At 39.0% G+C, this 22101-nt stretch overlaps 1 protein-coding gene across 1 annotated transcript in view; it reads left to right on the top strand.

The window, feature by feature from the left end:
* LOC134608036 (intraflagellar transport protein 70A) overlaps positions 1 to 21716 on the top strand; it is a 62264-nt gene extending 40548 nt beyond the window's left edge. The window contains exons 15-19 of the mRNA XM_063450665.1: positions 8474 to 8545; positions 12264 to 12367; positions 14406 to 14484; positions 15609 to 15738; positions 21545 to 21716. Of these exons, the coding sequence (XP_063306735.1) occupies positions 8474 to 8545; positions 12264 to 12367; positions 14406 to 14484; positions 15609 to 15738; positions 21545 to 21681 (522 nt within the window). The 3' untranslated portion in view covers positions 21682 to 21716. The remainder of the gene's footprint in view (positions 1 to 8473; positions 8546 to 12263; positions 12368 to 14405; positions 14485 to 15608; positions 15739 to 21544) is intronic.
* Positions 21717 to 22101: the final 385 nt, after the last annotated feature.

Below are 22101 nucleotides of genomic sequence, written 5' to 3' on the forward strand. Positions count from 1 at the left end.
TCTCTGATACCTGGTGGTTTGTCTGAAAATTCTACCGTCTTTAAAGTCCTTAAAGTCTCTCTGAAATTTATTATGTTTTTTAAGTTTGAGATGGTTTCTGAAATTGTTGATATTCAGTTGGAGTTTATTCTCCATCTGAGTGTATAAACTGTCAGTTTTGTAGTTCTTAATCACTACAATGTCTTCTTTAAGTTTCGAATTGATTGATTCAAAGTTAACGGATTCCAGTTTCACCAAAAAGTCCATCAGTCTGGAGGAGCAGTCAAGGAGAATGGAGTTCCACTCGGCTAGCTGCTCCTCCGTCTGGACCTTATCTGGTAATAGGATCTCCGGGCGAAGACCTCTGGGGACCAGTTTCTGTGCTAAATATTGTTTCAAGCTAGTCAGTTCCCAGAGGCTTCTAATCTGATCCTGATACGTTTTTTGTATACTGAAAAAGGCAGTATTGATGTTGTCACTTGTCAATTCATTACTTGTCAGTGGGTTTGTTGAAAAGACATTCGTGATTTCATCATGACCTAAGTTGTGGTCACTTAATTGTTCTAGGAGGTCAGTCATTCAAATAGGATGGCAGCACCGTAGTGTCAGTAGGTGTTACAATGACTGTTATTTAAATAGGAATGATATCCAAAGTATTAGTAATGGCCTAGTGGTATTGAAACCTTGAAATAATATGAGTATAGGAGGAGAAATGGCCAAAGGGCAGTGGGTCCTATAGGACAGACCAGGGGTTAACCCTAAATAGTAAAGGAATTGGAAGAGAAGAACACAGTCTGTCCACACGTGTATGCGTACATACATCAATATCAAAGCAACAGTCTAGAAAAAATAAATAATAACTTTATTAAGTAACACAAAAATTGAACTATGTACAGAAAAAGTGGGGGAATGGGAGAGAGACATAAATATATCTGATGCAAAAGCACCTGGGTGGTTAAAATTATATATAGAAATAGAGCTATATATAAGTGCAACAGGTTTCTTAAATCATAGAAACCGCTAGCTGGGGCGCTCCAATAGAGACAAGGGCTACTATTGTGAGGGGTACCCACACTCCACGCAGAGGGGCTACGTACACACTATAGTGGCCGAGCACACGAGGGTGTTGAGACAAGTAGTGCACAAACAATGCCTAACCTTATGTCACAACTTATGATCTGCTTAGTAATACAGAATTGGTATTGTGTGACTAGGTAGGGTAAGCAGCTACATGCAGGCCCCCTATAATAAAACGAATATAGCTATGATAAGCTTACTGTACGGTGCCCTTACTTCTAACCGAGGGAGAGAGGGTTAATGGACTTGGTAATAAGTCTAAGTCAACTAAAGAGGATGTATAACTCCTCGGTACAATAAATTCTTGCCGAGAGAGAGAAAGTAAGTCTCCTCTGTCAGGGTGATGCGTACATCAATAAGTAGAGTCTGACTGAAAAAAACCCTTCTTAGTCTCCTAGGTTGTCAGTGATTTAAATGGAGTGGTAGTAGCACAGAATTACTTGTAATGATAATCGATTTCTGCAATATACGTTGGAGCAATATAGCTCAAGTTTTCCCCGAAAATCCTCCTCGGAGCAATGAAATTCTTGCCGGGAGAGAAAGGAGAAAAAATACTTGTTAGATACACTGAGCGGTCCACATAATATCTGTGAGCTCAGTAGCTACAAAGTAGGTTAAGCAGTTAACAAAGTATTAAGACTGTGAACTGCAGGGAATACAATGTCCCCGCCCTCCAGAATGTGAGCACTCCGTGCAGTGGGCCTAGTCAGTTTAAAACATCCGTCTTTAAGCTCTTCCTGATAGTAGTCAACCTGACGGGGATTACTCAATAGGGAAGAGTGTGTTCGTTAGTACACCTCCACTTGACACCATGCTGCTTTGGTCATATCCTAAGCCCAGAATGGTGTAGAGAAATGACTAGGGTATCGTATGTAACCGTATGGTAGTTAATGGTGTGGTAAGAGGCCAAAATCATTCCTCGTCATGTGATGAGGTGTAAAATGCAGTAGTGGAGGAAAAGGAAAAGTACCTTCTTGGGTACCCGGTATAGTAGAGAGGAGACAATAGAGGACATAGAAAGAAGTGTGTGTCCTGAAGTTTTTTGCAATCGTGCCCATGTAGTGCTCAAAACAGTACTGTATGGTTACGCCTTGGTCGGCAACAGCATCCTGTGAGTCAGTGCTAGCTTGTATATAATCGGGTAATGGGCTATCCGATCAAGATAAATGTTTAAATAACACGAGCCCAACTAACGTATTAGTAGAGCGAAAGGTCTGGACACCCAAGGGCCGGTGTCAGACGGTAACGTATGGGTAAGGTCACTCCAGCGTCTTGTCCAGGGTCTGAACAGCCAGAAGCAGGTGTCAGACGGTGACGTTTAGATAGGATCTCTCCAGCGTTTCGCCTGGGAGAATGCCAGGCTCGTCAGGGGAGACGGATGTTTTAAACTGACTAGGCCCACTGCACGGAGTGCTCACATTCTGGAGGGCGGGGACATTGTATTCCCTGCAGTTCACAGTCTTAATACTTTGTTAACTGCTTAACCTACTTTGTAGCTACTGAGCTCACAGATATTATGTGGACCGCTCAGTGTATCTAACAAGTATTTTTTCTCCTTTCTCTCCCGGCAAGAATTTCATTGCTCCGAGGAGGATTTTCGGGGAAAACTTGAGCTATATTGCTCCAACGTATATTGCAGAAATCGATTATCATTACAAGTAATTCTGTGCTACTACCACTCCATTTAAATCACTGACAACCTAGGAGACTAAGAAGGGTTTTTTTCAGTCAGACTCTACTTATTGATGTACGCATCACCCTGACAGAGGAGACTTACTTTCTCTCTCTCGGCAAGAATTTATTGTACCGAGGAGTTATACATCCTCTTTAGTTGACTTAGACTTATTACCAAGTCCATTAACCCTCTCTCCCTCGGTTAGAAGTAAGGGCACCGTACAGTAAGCTTATCATAGCTATATTCGTTTTATTATAGGGGGCCTGCATGTAGCTGCTTACCCTACCTAGTCACACAATACCAATTCTGTATTACTAAGCAGATCATAAGTTGTGACATAAAGTTAGGCATTGTTTGTGCACTACTTGTCTCAACACCCTCGTGTGCTCGGCCACTATAGTGTGTACGTAGCCCCTCTGCGTGGAGTGTGGGTACCCCTCACAATAGTAGCCCTTGTCTCTATTGGAGCGCCCCAGCTAGCGGTTTCTATGATTTAAGAAACCTGTTGCACTTATATATAGCTCTATTTCTATATATAATTTTAACCACCCAGGTGCTTTTGCATCAGATATATTTATGTCTCTCTCCCATTCCCCCACTTTTTCTGTACATAGTTCAATTTTTGTGTTACTTAATAAAGTTATTATTTATTTTTTCTAGACTGTTGCTTTGATATTGATGTATGTACGCATACACGTGTGGACAGACTGTGTTCTTCTCTTCCAATTCCAATATGAAGAGTTTACTCATTTTCACTGTTAGAAAACATTAGAGTGTAAGATTACGTGTCTCTCTAATTGGACTGTGGCATGCCATAAAATCATAATACAGTACTCAGGATACACTAGAGACCAAGGGGAGTGGACCGGCTTGTATGTGTGGGACACTGTATATATTGGGATGACTAATACACTTGCCAAGCATACTAATGGACTCTTACTATAAAGAACTTGTTACTCATTAAGAGTTCTAGGAGTTTAGAAAACATGTCTTGTTCTATGCAATTTAGGTATTTATCATATTAACTTCATTAAAAAAATCGAGTTAGAGCGAGATCTAGCCTTAAATGTATGATGAAGTATATAAGCCCATCAAGGCCGGGAATGATGCATAAACTCTATAGCAATACTGGGAAACCCATTACACATTGTGAGTAGTGAGGTGACCATAAAATTAGGTATTCTATTCATTTTCTGTAGTGGAGTAGTTTGCAATAGATGACTGCATACTATCTATGTGATGCAGTTTTCCCCGGGAGTTAATAGTACGGCATATTCTGTTGTTCAAATAGCATTCCAGATTTGTTTTAGGAAATTAGTGTTAAATAGATCAGTATTAAAAGGGAAAGGTACATATCCACCAATTTGCTTTCTTACAGTTTGGTGAATAGCCATGTGTGATCCGTATTTGTTAATTCATCCATTTTGCTTGAGAAAACTGCTTAAAGACAGAATGCATCTTTTTTTCAGGTATGCATGAAACATTCAGTAAAAATGCCCAAAGTCAATGCCAATGACTTAAAAAGAATTGTAAAGTTGTTAAATTCCTGGATCTACTGGGCAAAATTAAAGCTGTTGATCTTTGAAGTTGCCAGTCTTCCACGCATGATAGTCCAATGTATGTCTGCAGTATAACTCTTTACTTGCCTTCATAATAAAAGCCAACTGCCTGCCGTATAGATTGTCTGTCTGTCTGTCTGTCTGTCTGTCTGTCTGTCTGTCTGTCTGTCTGTCTGACTGTCTGTGAGGTCCAAAGTTATTTCATACTTTCTTCAAATATCTTTAAAGCAAAATTGGCCGAGTGTTTTTAAATAGTGGCGCTCTATCATAAAATCTACCGTGGAAAGCTTATTTTTGATAAAGGTGTGAAGAAATGTACATATTGTTTTCAAGATTGCCTTTAATGTGATATCAATGGCATATAAGCATTCTCCCAGTGTTGTCATTCATGGCTTGTTCAGTGCTAAAGTCAAATGATTTATTTGGCCAATGTTAAACAGTTAACTCATTATACACTCTGCAGTAAGGTAATTTGTTTTCATGGGCAATCACTGCCTTTAATATGTTTCTTGTTATATGGCTTTATTATCTCTAAGTTTATAAATTACTTCATTACTATTAACAAACATACTTAGTGACTGTATTTTTATAGTTTTCGATTCTGTGTTTTTCTTGTGTGCTTCATAGCTGGGACAGTGTAACATTGAGGAATGTGCTTGCAAGATGAGAGTTTCGGTAAAGAGAGAGTTTATTCCCAGTTTGTTGTTATTCCTCATTGCTTTGGTATTGCATGGAGTTGGTGTTACAATGCAGGAGAACTGTTACATTGCTTGCGTGTGTATTCAGTTGTTGAGTTGTCTCTCCGGAGTATGACTCCATCCATGGTTGTGCTAAATGTGTGAAAAAAGAAGCTAATTGCATGACTTCATTTGTATATCTTTTATACAGTTTCGTTTTATTTCTGCACTGTGTGCTTATACATTTTTTTTTCTTTTTGAACACTGATATTTCTAAAATGGGATATACAGTGAAGATTATGAGTTCATATGAATGAAGTATTGTTATGGGCAAATGCAAACATTACAAGTTTTAGAATGAAATGTTGTATTTCTGAAACTGTGTACTTTGTCTTTAAGAGATATTGCAAACGGACAAGGTGTTAGAAATGGAACATATTGTTTTTCATAGATGTTTCTTTAAGCAATAACCTCTTACCTATCTTCAGTGCATAATATGTTTGCGCCATCTTGTCCCAAATGAATTACAATAACAATAATGCATAAACAAGCTTCAAGGCTATGCTATGACTCTTTCAGTACACAATATACTGTGGTAACCTTAAGTAGATAAGGATGTTCAGACTTTAAGATGCCATCTTGACCTAAGTCAGGAAAATTTCCATGACGTATACACCCTTCAGTTATGGACTTGTATTTTTGCCAAGTTAAGGGAGGACCTAAAATGAATAAAGTGAAAAGGTAACTTTTTCATATATGAACTACGATGACCCTAAAATGACTACACCTAAGGTATAAATAGGTGTACTTTTAAATGTTATGGAACAGAGGAGAGACTTGGAGACAGACGCTGCTCCATCTTAAAACGACAGAGAGGCTGACATGATGACATGTTCAGAAAGGTATGTTAACCTATTAATGATATTTGCAAGCATTTAGTTTAATCTTATAAACTCTGCTATATGGATTTTATATGTCTTTATTTATATTTTTATATAATAAATATCTAAAAGACAAAACTTTATTTCTTCCAAGACAATCCTTATTTTATATTGTATTCTCAATTATTTATCTATGTTAAATAGAGGATCTCTTACTAACTATATAAAATTATGGCTAAGATATCTGTATGGTTAGCCCTATTAAGTTCTATGCTTTAAGACGTTATAGTGGTAAATAAGGGAACCGCGGTTACAATTGGCAACCACGAAGGGACATTGTACTTGGAAGCTTTAATTATAAAATAATAAATAACTACGTAACCTCTTATACGTAAGAGAAGACACAATACTTTGTCATGGCACAAGTCTTGAAATATCAAGAATCTATTGAGCTATTTGTAGCCCAGACTCAGAGAGAGATCATCATTAGAGATGATTTTAATGTGAACTTATACAAGGCATTTTGAGTTCAGGTGCCAAGTACATTATAATTAGCATACAATGCTGAAATTGTGGATCTTAATATCATAAGAGAACAAATATACATATTTGATAAACTCCCTAATGTGCCTAATACACCAGCATAGCATGGTCCATTAGTTCCAGGACAGTGGATTGCAGGCAGGGGGGGTATGTTCTCTTTGTAGCTACTTACTATGCATGCGCAGGAAAAAGATTAATGCAAGATGTTGTTAAAAGAAAAGTGATAAGACCGAGCAATGAAAGACTTGCTATTATATTACTAATAGATTTCAAAGTCTAATTCCAAGAATGCAAAGAAAATTGCATTATGGCTTAATGAAAACATTCATGACACAGAAGCGACAGACAGTACACTATATAAGAAAAGTTTTATAAAACAGTGATAATTTCCATATTGTCAGTTACACTAGCTGTTGATTAAAAATCAGGAATTATAACAGCATAACTATTTTTGGAGTCTGGAGTTTCCAGCCGCGGTAAAAGTATCACTTGGCTATTAGAATAACAATGAGGTTATCACTATATATTTCTATTATATACAAATCGTTTGAATAAAAAAAAGAAAAGACTTGCTAGTAATGACTAAAATCATTTGTAATCTATTTGCACATCTTGTACTAGTATTATCTTTGTCTAAAGTGGATATGTTTTTTTTTCTTATCTCCATAATGCAATTCTTCATAATGTTTCATTCATAAAATATCATGTTTTTAAGTTACAGCTTGCTGTAGTGGTTATGGTTAAGTCAGCCTTTGAATGACGTCCCATCTATTGTATGTCAAACCATTTTCAAGTGATGTGATAAAAACCCAGGCTTTCCTGGCACCCCAAACCCCATTGCCTACCTCACCCTCTAGCCCACACCTGCACATGTAAGCCAATCATAGCCGTCTAAGGTTTGATGGGTCATGAACACTTTTTTTTAAACTACTCAAACTATTTGACAAAAAAGGTCTAAGGAACGGTACTCAAAGATTGCTTTGCTTTTATCATATCCACTTCAAAAAGCTATATTAGTTATGATGCTTGGAGCATCCATTTAACATTCTGTCACTTTATTCAGGAGTTTAAGCTTATAATTGTACATTTTCCCTATTTTTGCACAATTAGAAAGGATGACAAAGATTGAATATAATTTATTATGGCAATAATAACCAAGGCAGATCTGCTGTAATGCTACAGTGTTGTTCCATTGACACGAGATACAAAACCTTACATTGCAACAGTATTCAGTGACACTAGATAGTATGTTATATTGACCGCAGTGACTAATTTTACAGAATTGTGATATTTAAATGGTTTGCTTCAAGCATCATAATCACTACAGGCTGTAGTTGTCATGATGCCAGGTTCCCTGGTAATGCGGCAAGCAGTTTTCCCTCTTACCTGGGTCCCCACTGGGCTTTGAGGCTCCTCTCCTCCTGGAGTGACACGATTCAGGCTTCTGCAGAGCTGAGTGAGCCACACTATTAAAGTAACACTATAACGTTATAGTGCGCTTCCCTCCTACCGGGTCACTTAAATTTGGCGCCCCCCGTGTCGGTGCGCCCTAGGTGACTGCCTTAGTCGCCTATAGGTCGCGCTGGCCCTGCTAGGAAGTGCCTATAGTGGCTGTCCGATTGAAAGCCACTAGAAACAGTCTTAATCTTGCAATGTAATTATTGCAGTTTCTTAAAAACTCCAAGGATTTACATTGCAGGACTAAGGGGGACAGGGACACTGCACCCAGACCACTTCAATGAGCATATTGGGTATAGTGTTCCTATAGATGTAATATTGGCCAAATAATGATTTATAGGTTTGTTCACTTTTGCAAACAATTTACTATCGGAGCAGACAGAAAATGTACATATAATACCCAATCCACAATTGTATGAAAACCCAAAATAACATCACAAATTAGACTGGTTAAGACACTAAAACATAAGTTATCTGTATGTGTATTCTACAATACATTTATTTTTTTTAGTGTACATCTAAGAAACTATAGCAGTTTTGTGTTTTTTTTTTTTTTTTGTAATGCTTACATAATTTATTAATCACAATAACTGATAATATTTTGTCTAATTCCCCTTTTTCTAGATCTTGAATGTCAGTGCTATTGTTCTGGCTAACTTGTGTGTTTCCTACATCATGACCAATCAAAATGAAGAGGTAAGTCTTCTCTGAATCAGTGCACATACTGTACTTGAGAACAATAGAATTTCGTGATTCTTGCATTTTCCAGTGAGTAGTCTGTGTTCTGATTATGCTTGTTTGGGTCATATATAACAGAGCTGTAAAGAAGTAGAAATTGAGCAATTATCTAACACAGGGGTGCCCACAAGGTAGATCCCCAGATGTTGCAAAACTACAACTCCCACGATGCTGTGCATCATGGAAGCTGTAGTTTTAATACATCTGGGGATCTACCTTTTGGGCAACCCTGATAGAACAGATCTAAACAGTAAAAGCATACTTAATATGTGTACTTTGCTAAACAACATTGAAAGCATTAAGATTGATAGGCCTGAATAAAATTGATATGCAAATGTTTAACTATTTCACTCCGTTTGACCGTTTGACATGTTCTTTATACATGTCTTAAGTTGTAACTTACAGTTTAACCACAGCCTTAAGTTTTATGCTTTAAACTGCCAACTCCTCTATTTCTCTGCCAACTCCTCTATGTCTTCAAAAATATTGCAGTTATCTCTGTTTGAAGTACGTGTACTAATTGCTATTGGTTGATATTACTGTTAATTGTATACACCCCTAGACAAGCTGTATTTTATATATACAATGTACTTCATTAAACCCATTGAATACTTATTTGATACCACATCTGAATGGTGTGATTCTTTGAGTAATCCCAGCTGGTTGGGGAGACATAACTGAGAGCAGAAACATTTTCGTTCGTGCAAAAGTCCATGGCAGTTACCTGGGTCCAGTTACACTGAGGTGTTTTCTGCCTGACAAACATCAATTAAGCTTTATCAGTTTAAAGGGACACTGTAGGCACCCAGACCACTTTAGCTTATTGCAGTGGTTTGGGTGCAGGGCCGGACTGGCCCACCGGGATACCGGGAAATTTCCCGGTGGGCCGCGGCACCTGGGGGGCTGGAGGGAGAGAGGGAGCCCTGCTCCCTATATTTTAATAATATTGCGGCCGCCGGCCGCATTGTCGGTGCCGCCGGGTGGCCAGTCCGGCGGCACACTCTGAGGATTTATACTTACCTTGCAGCCGGCGGCCCCATCTCCTGTGCTGACAGCTGTACCTGCTGTCAGTATCAGTGAGTGTGCTGGGCGGCCGCCCAAGCGATCCGGCGGCACACTCACTGATACTGACAGCAGCATAGCTGTCAGCACAGGAGGACTGAGGGAGGGGGCGGAGCTAACTACCAAGCTCCCTCGCGGTTCCCATAATCCCCAGCTCAGCCACATCATAGAGTAATCACTACTCTATGATGTGTAGATGCTAGGAATTATGGGGACCGCGAGGGAGCATGGTCGTTAGCTCCGCCCCCTCCCTCAGTCCTCCTGTGACAAGTTAAGCAGGCACACGGAAGGGGGGGCAAATAGAGGGGAAGGAGGGGGGGGGGCAAATAGAGGGGAAGATAAATAGAGGGGAAGGGGGGGCAAATAGAGGGGAAGGAGGGGGGGGGAATAAAGGGGAAGATAAATAGAGGGGAAGGGGGGGAGACACATAGAGGGGAAGGGGGTTAAATAGAGGGGAAGGGAGGTAAATAGAGGAGAAGGGGAGAGGCAAATAGAGGGGAAGGGGGTAGACAAATAGAGGGGAAGGGGGTAGACAAATAGAGGGGAAGGGGGAGACAAATAGAGGGGGAGGGGAGAGGCAATAGAGGGGAAGGGGGGAGACAGAGGGGAAGGGGGGGTAAATAGAAGAGAAGGGGGAGACAAATAGAGGGGAAGGGGGGTAAATAGAGGAGATGGGGTAGGAAAATAGAGGGGAGGGGGGAGACAAATAGAGGAGAAGGGGGAGACAAATAGAGGAGAAGGGGGAGACAAATAGAGGAGAAGGGGGAGACAAATAGAGGAGAAGGGGGAGACAAATAGAGGAGAAGGGGGAGACAAATAGAGGGGAAGGGGAGAGGCAAATGGAGGGAAAGGGGGAGACAAATAGAGGGGAAGGGGAGAGGCAAATAGAGGAGATGGGGTAGGAAAATAGAGGGGAGGGGGGAGACAAATAGAGGAATAATAGAAACACAGGGAGAGGGGGGGGGACACAGAGACTGAGGGGTAATAGAGACATAGGGCAAGGGGGGACAAAGAGACAGAGGGGTAATAGAGAAACAGGGGATGGGGGGACAAATAGAGGGGTAATAGAGAGACACAGGAGAAGGGGGTACAAAGAGACAGAGGGGTAAGAGAGAGAGACACAGGGAGGAGATGGGGAAGAGAGACACACAGAAGGTTTGTTGGGGTGACAAAGAGACATACAGTAGGGAAGGGGGACAAAGTGACACAAGATTTGTGGGAGGCAACGCTGGGCTGGGGAAAAAGAGACAGAGAGTAGCTGGGAGAAGAGAAAGAGGCACACAGAGTATGGAGTTAGAAAGAGACACACAGATGAGATTTGGAAGGGGAGAAAGAGACAAAGTGTCTGGGGCTAAGAACAACACAAAAGGGGCTGGGGGAAAGAGAAATACAGAGGCTGGATAAGGGTAAAAAGAAACACACATGGACTGGGATGAAGTAAAAGATGCACAAGGGTCGCTGTAAGAGAAAAAAAAGGAGACAATTGGAGACAAGATACACTAAACGAGGAAAAGGTAATAGAAGTAAATTGATGTGATCCTGACAGTAATACACACATAAATATGCATGTATATTAATGTGTGTATTAGTAACATAATTAAGCCTATAATATTTACACATATAGTAATATACATTTAAATATGCATAATACACACATAAATGTCATTAATATATGTGTGTGTGTGTGTGTGTAATGAGCACGTATTGGCCCAGTCTTGTTGCTAGTTGCATACTCATGCACAATAACATATTCAAAGTGAAGAGCGCACCCATAGAACTTCAAAATTAACCAGATCCCTTTATTTTTTTAGTTGTGCAACTGCAGACATTCAGCATTTCAGTACCATTACTAAAATGTCCTTAATAGGCCAAAGTAGTTGTACTGAAACATTGATTACATGCAAATGTACGTCTACTTAAAATAAAGGCGCTCTTTTGTTTATTTTGAAGCCCTATATGCGTTCCTTCGTTGGAGTAAGCGCTTTCAATTTCAAGTTATTTTTTCACCCTCTATATCAGCACACTATGCTGTTGCGACGCATTATTGGGCTGGTATAGAATTTTTTTCCAGGGCTGATTTTAGTTCCCAGTCCGGCCCTGTTTGGGTGCTGTCCTTTTTGCACTTAATGCTGCAATGTAAAACATTGCAGTTCCAGAGGCTGACGTCGGTGGGGAAGTAGAATGGGTGGAGCCTGACCCAGTGCCGATATTCCTTTCGTACTTCATTCATTTTGGGATTTTATAGATTTGGCTGGAGTTAAAAGCACCATGGCATGAATGATGGAGAAGCGAGTATGTCAAATGCATGTTGGCACATATTTGATTTACCTGTGGATGCTGAATGTGCTCTGCATGTGATGTTGGCATTATCATGTACAATATATGTCTTATGGCTGCTAGATATCCTAGAGTTTCAGTATGCATGTGTAATGGCTGCAGAAGGTTTGAGTCAAATTCGGCAAGCCTTGTCATCATGCTATATTTAGCTGCAAGAAAAGGTGGAAAAGTGTATTTGTCACTGCCTTCAGAAGACCAAAAAAGTATCTCATATGATTTAAGAGTGGTGCATTATTTAAGGTTTGTGCAGCATTTCTAACAAGCCTTTTCTTTTCAGGCTGAAGAACTCATGCGGAAAATTGAAAAAGAGGAAGAGCAGATTGCCTACGAGTACCCAAACAAAAAAATCTACCACCTTTGTATAGTAAATTTAGTTATTGGGTAGGTCATTTATTTGACGCAATACGTCATCACACTGGATTATAATTCATCCTGAGATCAAGACTGCCAGCCTTAATAGAAGTGTACATGCATCCATTAAGTGGGAGCTTTGTAGGAAGCCCTTTTTATACACCATTCATTTTAGGTGGGACAGTGTAATTATAAAAGTTAGCATAATCTTTAGCAAATCTGCCATATTCACTATTTGTTTACACATTAGTTTTTTATTGAAATCTGCACAACCATGGATGTCAGCAGGTGTTGGTAATTTTCCTGGTGATGTTATGAAAGTTTTAGGCTTCTACCATCTTAAAACCCTGTTTGTTTTTGAGACCTTTGCTAGTTAGTCTCTTCTTTGGTAAGTTACAACAAATTATCATTTGGATTCTGGTACAATAACTGCCTGGTCTAAGAATATTCCACTTTTTGGTCCTGATTTTGCAGTAATATTTCAGTTGATTTGGCAGTGTGTTTGGGGTCAATGCCATCAATTTCACTACTAGAATTAATGGTACATATTCTGTGCTTTGAAAGAAATTAACACATAGTAATGGCATTTTATTTCTGGTCTCTGCATATTGTTTCTGGTCATTATTTTATGTTTCTAGTCTCTGTTCACTCTGTATGAGGACTATTTATTTGTGCTTCACTCAGAAGTGTGTGTAAAAACAGCTCTGTCACCTTCAGGGTCTTTGCATATTGTACAAAGAACCCTGAAATTCACATCCCTGCTCTGTGTACAGCAGCCTGGAGGGTAAGCAGAAACGAGTTATACTTACTTGAAGCTCTCCTTTGCAGCCACTACCATATTCTTCCTTCAGGTCCTGGTACATCATCTGCCAGGAGCCACATCACTGCTGTATTCTTGTGCATGGATTATAATTCAGCACAAAGGTCAATGGAGGATCCAACAAGACTGCTGGTTCTTCCATAGAGAACATCAAGCAGTACGAAACAGAATGGCTGTCTAGTTCTGACAGCCATAGCTAGTGGTTGGCTATTTTAGCCAGGATTGGAAACGTGGTTTTCAATTCACCACGATCAGTATTTAAAGAATTGGCTCTAAAGAGTTAATAAACATATAACAAAGTGGCTGATGGTTTTCTAGTGGTAAACACCTTGAGGAACAGTTTCCATTTACTACTGGAGGGTCCACACAGAGAAAGAGAAGGAAACCTTTACAAACTGATAATCTAAATATGCCTGATGCAGGATACATGATATAAAAGTTAATATAGATCATATTGATCTGCTGGAAAACCCTTTGGCAATTGAGGTCAAAGTTTTCCCTTTTTTCCTTTTCTGAGGCGAATTATGTTTCATTGAAGTTTGTATTTTTTGTTACTTTAATTTGTCATAACATTAATAGGTATGTGAAAAAAGATGACTTTACTGGACTGGAGTCTTTTTCTTTTTAGATGACATAGGTGCTGGGCTTTTTTCTGTTCCATTCCCTTCTCCCTAAATTGCCCGTTTTTTTGTATTTTCGAAATCACATGTTTTAAAAAAATAAAATTATTAATATATTAAAATAACAAAGGAAAAATAGGGATTATGTCACTGGCATAATTTCAAGAGTCAACACAGGTCCATTGGAGTCCTTGTGTGTGCACATAATTTGATGTGAACACCAAAGAGAGTGTTAATTCCTGGTGCTGCCATTTTAGGAACACAAAGGTTAATTAAATGAAATTCATATGCTTGGTTTATGAGATTTATATTCAGCCTTTTCTATTTATTTATTAAGACACATAGGATATATTGTTCAAACGATTCCATATTTTTGGCTAAACTTTTAAAATGGTTTAATATTGTGAAAAATATTTGAATTTTTTAATATTTTCATATTTTTTGATATATTGATTTTTTTTTTGTATTTAGAAAATATAATTTTAAAAGATTTTCTAAAAATTATTAAATTATTTAAAAAGGTTATCTAACAATATTAAAAAGAGGCCTTAATTTTAACTTCCTGATATTTTTAAAATATTTACGAATGTTTTATTTATGCTTTCTTTCATTTCTTGTTTTGCAACAGAACTCTTTACTGTGCTAAAGGCAATTATGAATTTGGCATTTCTCGCGTTATCAAAAGCTTAGAACCGTATAATAAGAAGGCAAGTATTCATTTAAAAAAAAAAAAAAAAAAAAAATAGTTTCTCCTTGAAAATATATGTATCAATTAATTTAAAGCTTCAAGGTATTCACTCTAATTAAACCACAAATATCAGTTTATACAAAGTAAAATAAATCATGCTTTTAAAAAAGACAATCATTGCATTCAGATTGTCCAGTTGGTAGTATATTTATTTTTACATTTCATTTAAAGCTTTTATTTATTTTTTTCCTCGCAGTTGCACTTTGTGTATGCTGCTCTATATATTTGTAGCAACCACAATTTGGATATGTTAAAATATCATGTAAGAAGAAGTCTGTCCTGTAATGCATGGCTATGTCCCTTTATTTATTTGGGATAATGGGATTGCCCATTCTAAATACAAGGGTAGACCATATCTTTGATTCAATACATATAAATAAATACATATATATATATATATATATTTTTTTCTGATTTGGTAAATTTCATTTTGAAAGCACGAACTGTTATCACGGCTCAAATGTTTTTGTTTCACTTAGATATGCCAAGGGTCAAGATAAAATTTAAAATCCTAATGATACATATATTTATGGCAATCAAATTAGTAATGGCCAGAAATTGGAGAATTATGGGACCGTTAGATTGGCATGATATTTGCATACAAGTGGACTATCAAGGAAGGATGGAAGCTGGCATAGTAACAAATAAAGTTTCCAAAGAGAATTACGACGAGATCTGGGCCCCTTGGAATGGATACTTTAACACTCAAAATTAACCCCCCCTCCCCCCTAAATGTCAATCTCTCTAAGGCAAGGTAGTAACCACATGAGGAAGTGTATGTAGAGTCTTTTGAATGTATTTCTTTGTTTTTTTTCTTTTTGGATTATGTAACTAGAAAGGATGGGAAAATGAGTGAAAAGGGAAAGTAAAGAGGGAAGTGTATGTATATACTGTATGTATAATATTTAACTTTTGATAGTATATCAAACCTGCTTCTTTTTATTTGTCTCTTTGTAAGCGTGTTAAATGGATATGTATGTAATTTTTTATTATAATGAAAAATAAAATATTAATAAATATAAAAAAAAAAAAAAGCACAAAATCTTCCTTGTATTAATTTTGTAATATTGTATTTATTGCTAGCTGGGAACAGACACGTGGTACTATGCTAAGAGATGCTTCCTCTCTTTGCTGGAAAATATGTCAAAACACATGATCATGCTACGAGACAATGTCATCTATGAATGCATCCAATTTTTGGAACACTGTGAAAGTAAGTTACTCACACACTAACACACATTTCCCCAGAAAGGCAGCATTCACCTGAACATTCACACATCATAAAGATGCTTATAAGACTTGTTGAAAATACAATGCACTCCTTTCCAAACTAGCTTTCAAACTAATAATGTTTGTACAAATAATGTGCCTTAGGTAAAATAATGTGGATTTAGTGATATAATATGATCATGCATTATATAAGCCAACCATGCCAATGTGCCCAATATTTGGCAGGTTCTAGTCTGATGTTACCCAGTAACTTCTAATATATTATCCCAATGCGTGAGACATCTATCTTCTGGAGGAGCCAAAAAGACAGGTGCATAGAATGACTCACTAAACCTCAAATTTTAGTAAATTCGCAAATAGCAAAACTGAGGTTAAAATGTTGTGAAATTTTTTTTCAACTCCGCATTAGCTACAGCTTGGCTATTACCATCAGTTTTGAATTTGAGATTTATTTCTCAACAATTTGTTTTGGTGAATAGCCAGGACAGACCCACACAGAGTTATTTAGTAAAGTGGGAATTCAAAGTAAATTAAAAACAATTGGGCAAAAATAGAATACTTTTCCAAGCCAATTCTCAAAGCCAATTTTTAGTTTGACTATTTTTATCTCAAATTTGAAATTCAATTTGAATACAAACCAATTCTCACTTTAGTAAATATCCCTGACACTGTCATCCTGAGGGAAAAAAGAATAATTTAACACTGGGACCATGTGTTGTCCTCTCAGTACAAGCGCAGCAACCCAATGGCATACGTGGTTATGGGGTGCATGACTTATTTCTCTGTATTCCTCTTCTGCAAGACTAGTGGCAAAAGGTATATGAAGGAGCCCAGACAATTAAAGAAGTGCTATGATGTGGCCAGTTTATCTGCACAGGAAGTCAGTGTGTGTGATGGGAGCTATCTGTGACAAATGACAGTGTGCTTTCTTTTATGGAGTTTCTCTCTGTGCGTATCTTCATCTTTTAATTGTGATTTATCTGTGTTTGGAGCTGACCAATCACATCTTCTTGGCAGAGCTAGTGTCAAAGGGGAAGGGAGAGAAAGGTAACTGGTAGGGAAAGTAATTTAATGAGAATGGATTGATTGTGTGTGATGCACCTGAGCTGTTTGTGATGTGTTATGCCTTTACCTGTCATTCTAATAACATCATATATACTAGTTAACAAGTTAAAGTGGCAATGAGGTCTTTAAGGTATCTTAAAAGACGTTCTTCTGTTGTTTTTCCTTCAAGGTACTATTATACAGCCAATACTTTAAATACAGCGTTTTAGTGTTGTTTAGTATTATGTGTATTCTTTAATATCTATAAAGCACTCATTTAATTTAAGCCTAGACAAATAAGCCACAAATCTACCTTACAGCATTGTAGAGAACAATGGAATGAATGGTTCCTAAGGAGTACATTACATTAAAGAAATTATTTTGGGAAATTGACTACACAATCTGATTTATAAAACAATAAGCGTAATGAGGCTTTGGGGCTATAGGAGGTGCATACAACTATTACTTGGTGGTATACAATTTGGAACTGCAGACTACTGGATAAAAGTAAATATAATAATAAGACCCTTTGGGTAAACAATATCTTACAGCATTTCATGTTCAAAGAAAACCTTAAAAAGAACAGTATTCTTTATTTGTATCACAAAGAAGCATTCAAGTGTCTAAGGATTTTGAACACATTAGGAATATTTTACATAGAATCTTGATATGATTTGGATCTATCTCCTGAAATAAAGATAATCTGATTGAACAGATTATCAGAAACTGGCTTTTTAATGTCTTTGATACATTGATCTGATATTTACTGACTTTATTGTTAAATGTTTGTGATCATTTACATTTGGTAACTTTGGGAACTGTGATTCAGTTATTTCAAAACCACTTCTGCTTAATTTGTTTAGCTGTAGAATAGTTTGAACATTTATGATTGTTTTCATGCTGTATGAGTCACATTGTGTTAGGTTTCAGCTCACAAATGGGCACTGTGACGTTATCTTTAAAATGTACTGTTACAATCCAAAATTTATGATAGTAAGTATCTTGAGGCAGCTCCAAACCATACCACAATACTCCCACCATTATGCATCTTGGTTAGGATTAGGTTCTTTTGTTGAAATTAAGTATTTCTTTTTCATAAACCATAATATTTCTTGTTTATCCGTAATTATTCCACTTTCTTCTCAAATTTCCATAGTACATTTTTAATAAGCAATTTGGGACATACAGGAAGTCCCTCTCAAGTATGAGACAAGTGACAATTGGAGAGATAGTTTGTTCTGAAAAGTGGAACCAATAGACCCATCCCATTGGTAGCTCCTCCTATTTTACATTTGTGCACCACTTTTTAGAACAGAACATCTTGAGAGATCTCCTCAATAGTTTTTGAGAGATTAGTCCTTTCCCATCCTTCCATGCACACCGTGACTTTAGCATGTGCAAGAAATGCATACAGAACTTTAACCAATTCCATAAAGTTCTACGTGGTGACTTTCTGAAATATTTTATGAGTTACTCTTGATATTACTTTAGTTTGATGGTAGTTTCTTGAAACAATATCAGTGATGTTAGATATCCCCCTTTGTACACTATCTGCCTGACCATGGAGTGATGGAGAAGGACATCTTCATCAATACCTTTGTAACATTAAGCCCATTAGCCTTTGCTGAAGTTTTTTAAAATCTTTGGTGTGAAGAGATGTCTCCAATAGTCACAGCCGGGGGGCGGGGCGGGGCCGCCGAGCTGGATGGCAGCCACAAGCTTTAGCTCTGGCCCAAGATACCAAAAAAATGACTTAAAAAGCGGTCGTGAGACATCCTAAAGGGGACATCCCGGTAATTGAGTGGTGGCACACGCACCCTGCACCAGAAAGACACCTGTAAGGCACCGATTACGCACTGGGAGAGTGGAAAGTAGGCAATCACGGCCGCCCATGACCGGGAGCCTGGAAAGACGATGCGGCCCAGCAGTGCGGACGTCAAGTGAGCGACCCGAACCCGATTCCACGCGGACAGGCCCAGGCCGGTGGGGGTATCCTGGCCGCATGGTGACGACTTTCGCGGCAACGGAAGCCCCCGCAAGTCGATCGCCTACACTGGCAATGGCTTCCCAGGAACAGCCCGCCAGCAGATAAGTGCAGACGGAATATAAGCAGGCATGGAGAGGTCTACCTACCTTTATGCGGAGGCTTCTGCATGCGGCTCGAGGGGCCCAGACGGCTGCCGGCCCACGGACGGACACCCCGGGTGGCCTGCCCCCTGGTACCAGTTCTGGACCATGCATCTGGGTTTGAGGGAGGCCCGTAGAAGGATGTCCCTGGCGCAGTGAGTCCTGTGGGGCTAGAGGGCACCGACCCCCTCCGGTATACCAGTGGCCATGAGGGGGAGGTGCACCGGCTCTAAGTGTGAGGCCTGTACTGGGTGAGACTCGTGGGCCCAGGTGTTATCAGGCAGTGCGAGTGATGCTGGGGAGGTGCAGGGGACAGCGGGTGCTGGGACCTTTGGTGGGGGGTCTCCTAGACTGGCCTGGACCCCGAGTGCCCACGGCGGGGAAACAGGTCCTAGGGGAGGACAGACGGAGGACCGGCATCCTAAAAGACCTCACCGACCCTGTGTGCTGACAGCTTACCGTATTATAATTCGGCTCAATATCAAATACGCTGCCTATGTTGTGGGATCTTACTGCACAGGAAAATCTACGGGACTAACCATGCCAGCTAGCTTGTTTACAAATCTGAACGCTTACACCGTATTGTGATTTAGCTCAACAACGAACACGCAGTCTCTGCCATGAGACCCTACTCTACAGCTGAAAATTCCAGGACTATTCTTAGAAGCAAGCTCACGTGCAAATCCGGACTCTTGAGAAGTTCCACAACTATGCTTAGATATGCATAATGATTACTTAGGGGCTTTTATTCATGTTATTAGTTAATGCCGTTTTAATACGAACAAGTTTCATTATTATTATTATTATTTCCTGCTTCACGCCGCCCCCGGGGGCCCTCGTTTACTGTTGTTGAATACTGCATGCTAAACAACAAAAAGTATAACGCTTGCTCATAGTGAAGACCAGCTTCGGCTACTGCCTGAGCTATGTAGGCGCACCATCACATGCATTACCGCTACTTTAATGACCCATAAAGCGGTCTCAAAACACTGCACTATCCACAGGCTAAGGTAAATGGTAAAGGTCATGCCACCGCGCGCGGCGCGACATACAGGCCATCGGATACTCGCCATAATACACAGTTAACGCTAGCACTTTTTTCACGCATGGCCATCTGACATTCTGGCCACATAACCACTGACCGCTGATTTCTTGATATACTATCCATGCGCAGGCCGCTCGTCGCCATGCAGGCGGTATATGCACTGACAACAATCTGCTCATTAGGCCTAACTCACGCAACCGACTTTAAAATAAGGCACAGGTACACATGCACTATTATTCAGAATCGCTGAACCATGCCTTACTTCTTCCCAGCAATCAGCCTGACAGTCTGCAAACCACACACATGCTTGGGTAACATGCTGCTCCCATTATATTTACATGACATATTGTATATGTTCTAGCAAAAGCGACCGAGTACTATCCACGCTAATTTGCCCGAGACCCGTGTTCTGCATTGTATATGGTTAACAATAACATGACTAGGCAATAAGAACTGCTGATATTATACTGTAAAACTGTATTTAGCCTCTGCTGTATCACACCTTGCAACAATGAGCCTCTGCGTAGGCAATGTCGTACCAATACTCGCACCTTGCACTGAGCATGCAATCATACTGCATACAAAATAAAAATCCATTTAAAACAATAGTCACAGCCAAAGTTTAGTTGTGTTACCCAGATACTGATCACTACTAATTTCCAGCTCAGTGATTGAAAACTTGGTTTCAAAGTAACTTATTGAAAGAGCTGTATATCCTAGAAACTTGCATAATTTTTTACAAAGAGATCAAAGGATGAAATAGTTAATTTAAAGGTACACTATAGGCACCCAAACCACTTAAGCTCATTGAAGTGGTCTGGGTGCACTGTCCTGGGTCTCTTAAGCCTGCAAAGGTAATTATTGCAGATTTTAAGAAACTGCAAAAGCTACCTTTCAGGGTTAACTCCACCTCTAGTGGTCTATGAGGGACTTCTGGGCGGTTGGGTGACTTTTGGTTGCCTAGCTGACGCTGGACGTCCTCACACTGCATGGGTACGTCCAGCATCTACCAAAACTGTGTATAATGCTTTCCTATCGGGAAATCCTAATGCGAGCGAGGCCATTGCCGTGTATGCGCATTTGATCTGCCCCGCTGGCTGATTTCGGCCGGGGAAGTGCAAAGGCGGACTGGAGCCTGCGCTAAGGGACATCGGCGCTAGACCCAGGTAAGTGACATAAGAGGCTTTTACCCCTTCTTCCCCTAAGTGGTTGGGGGCGGGGGATGCGTGAGAGAAGGACAAAGCTATAGTGCCAAGAAAACGAGTTTTCGGGCACTATAGTTTGCCCTTAATAAAGAAACAAAAGTGTGATGTTTGTGTTATTTCCTTTGTTCATATTTTTTTTTCTCTCTTGCTGGAATCTAGATTCATTGAAAAACATTCTAATTAAAATTAGCAGAGAATTACAGAAAATGTTGAAAAGGTCACATATTTTCAGTACTGTACATAAAGACCAGAGACAGCTAATATATAGATTTTGAGGATCTTCCTTTGCCGTGAAGCTCAAAGTTAGGGTTTTATCGTTGTATGTGTTGACTATATGCTTTTAAGTTATACCTTTGTTTCCTTACCAGTTTATGGGAAAAGCATACCAGCTGTAATTGAGCAGCCTTTGGAAGAAGACAGGATGCATATTGGGAAGAACACAGTCACTTATGAATCCAGACAGCTGAAAGCATTAATCTATGAGATAACCTCCTGGAACATATAAAATCATATACTCTAGTTGGTTTCATTGCGAAACCTATTTGCAATCTTTGCTATTTTTGGTTTGTTTGTTTTTTTAAATCTGTTTGTTAACTATAGTGTAAATCTAAATGTAATTTTCTAATAAATTTATAAATATATATATTTTCAATTTTTTTTCATGTTAATCCTTAACCATGTTTTAGCATTATTGTTTCCAACTAATTTATGTATATTGTTTTTTTTTATTTAAAGGATAAAGTTATCTCCACAACTAATTGTTCCGTAGTGTCAGCATACATTTTTTTTTACCTCTGCCCCTCCCCCCAAAATAACCTTCAACTAATTTAATGGGATGTGTTTCTCTAGCTTAATTGCATTTATTTTAATGTTAGAATAGAGGTACTTTAATCACCCAACAATCTGTGCTGATACAGTTGGTTAT

Source organism: Pelobates fuscus, chromosome 4 (assembly GCF_036172605.1).
Source record: "Pelobates fuscus isolate aPelFus1 chromosome 4, aPelFus1.pri, whole genome shotgun sequence".
Classification (NCBI taxonomy): domain Eukaryota; kingdom Metazoa; phylum Chordata; class Amphibia; order Anura; family Pelobatidae; genus Pelobates; species Pelobates fuscus.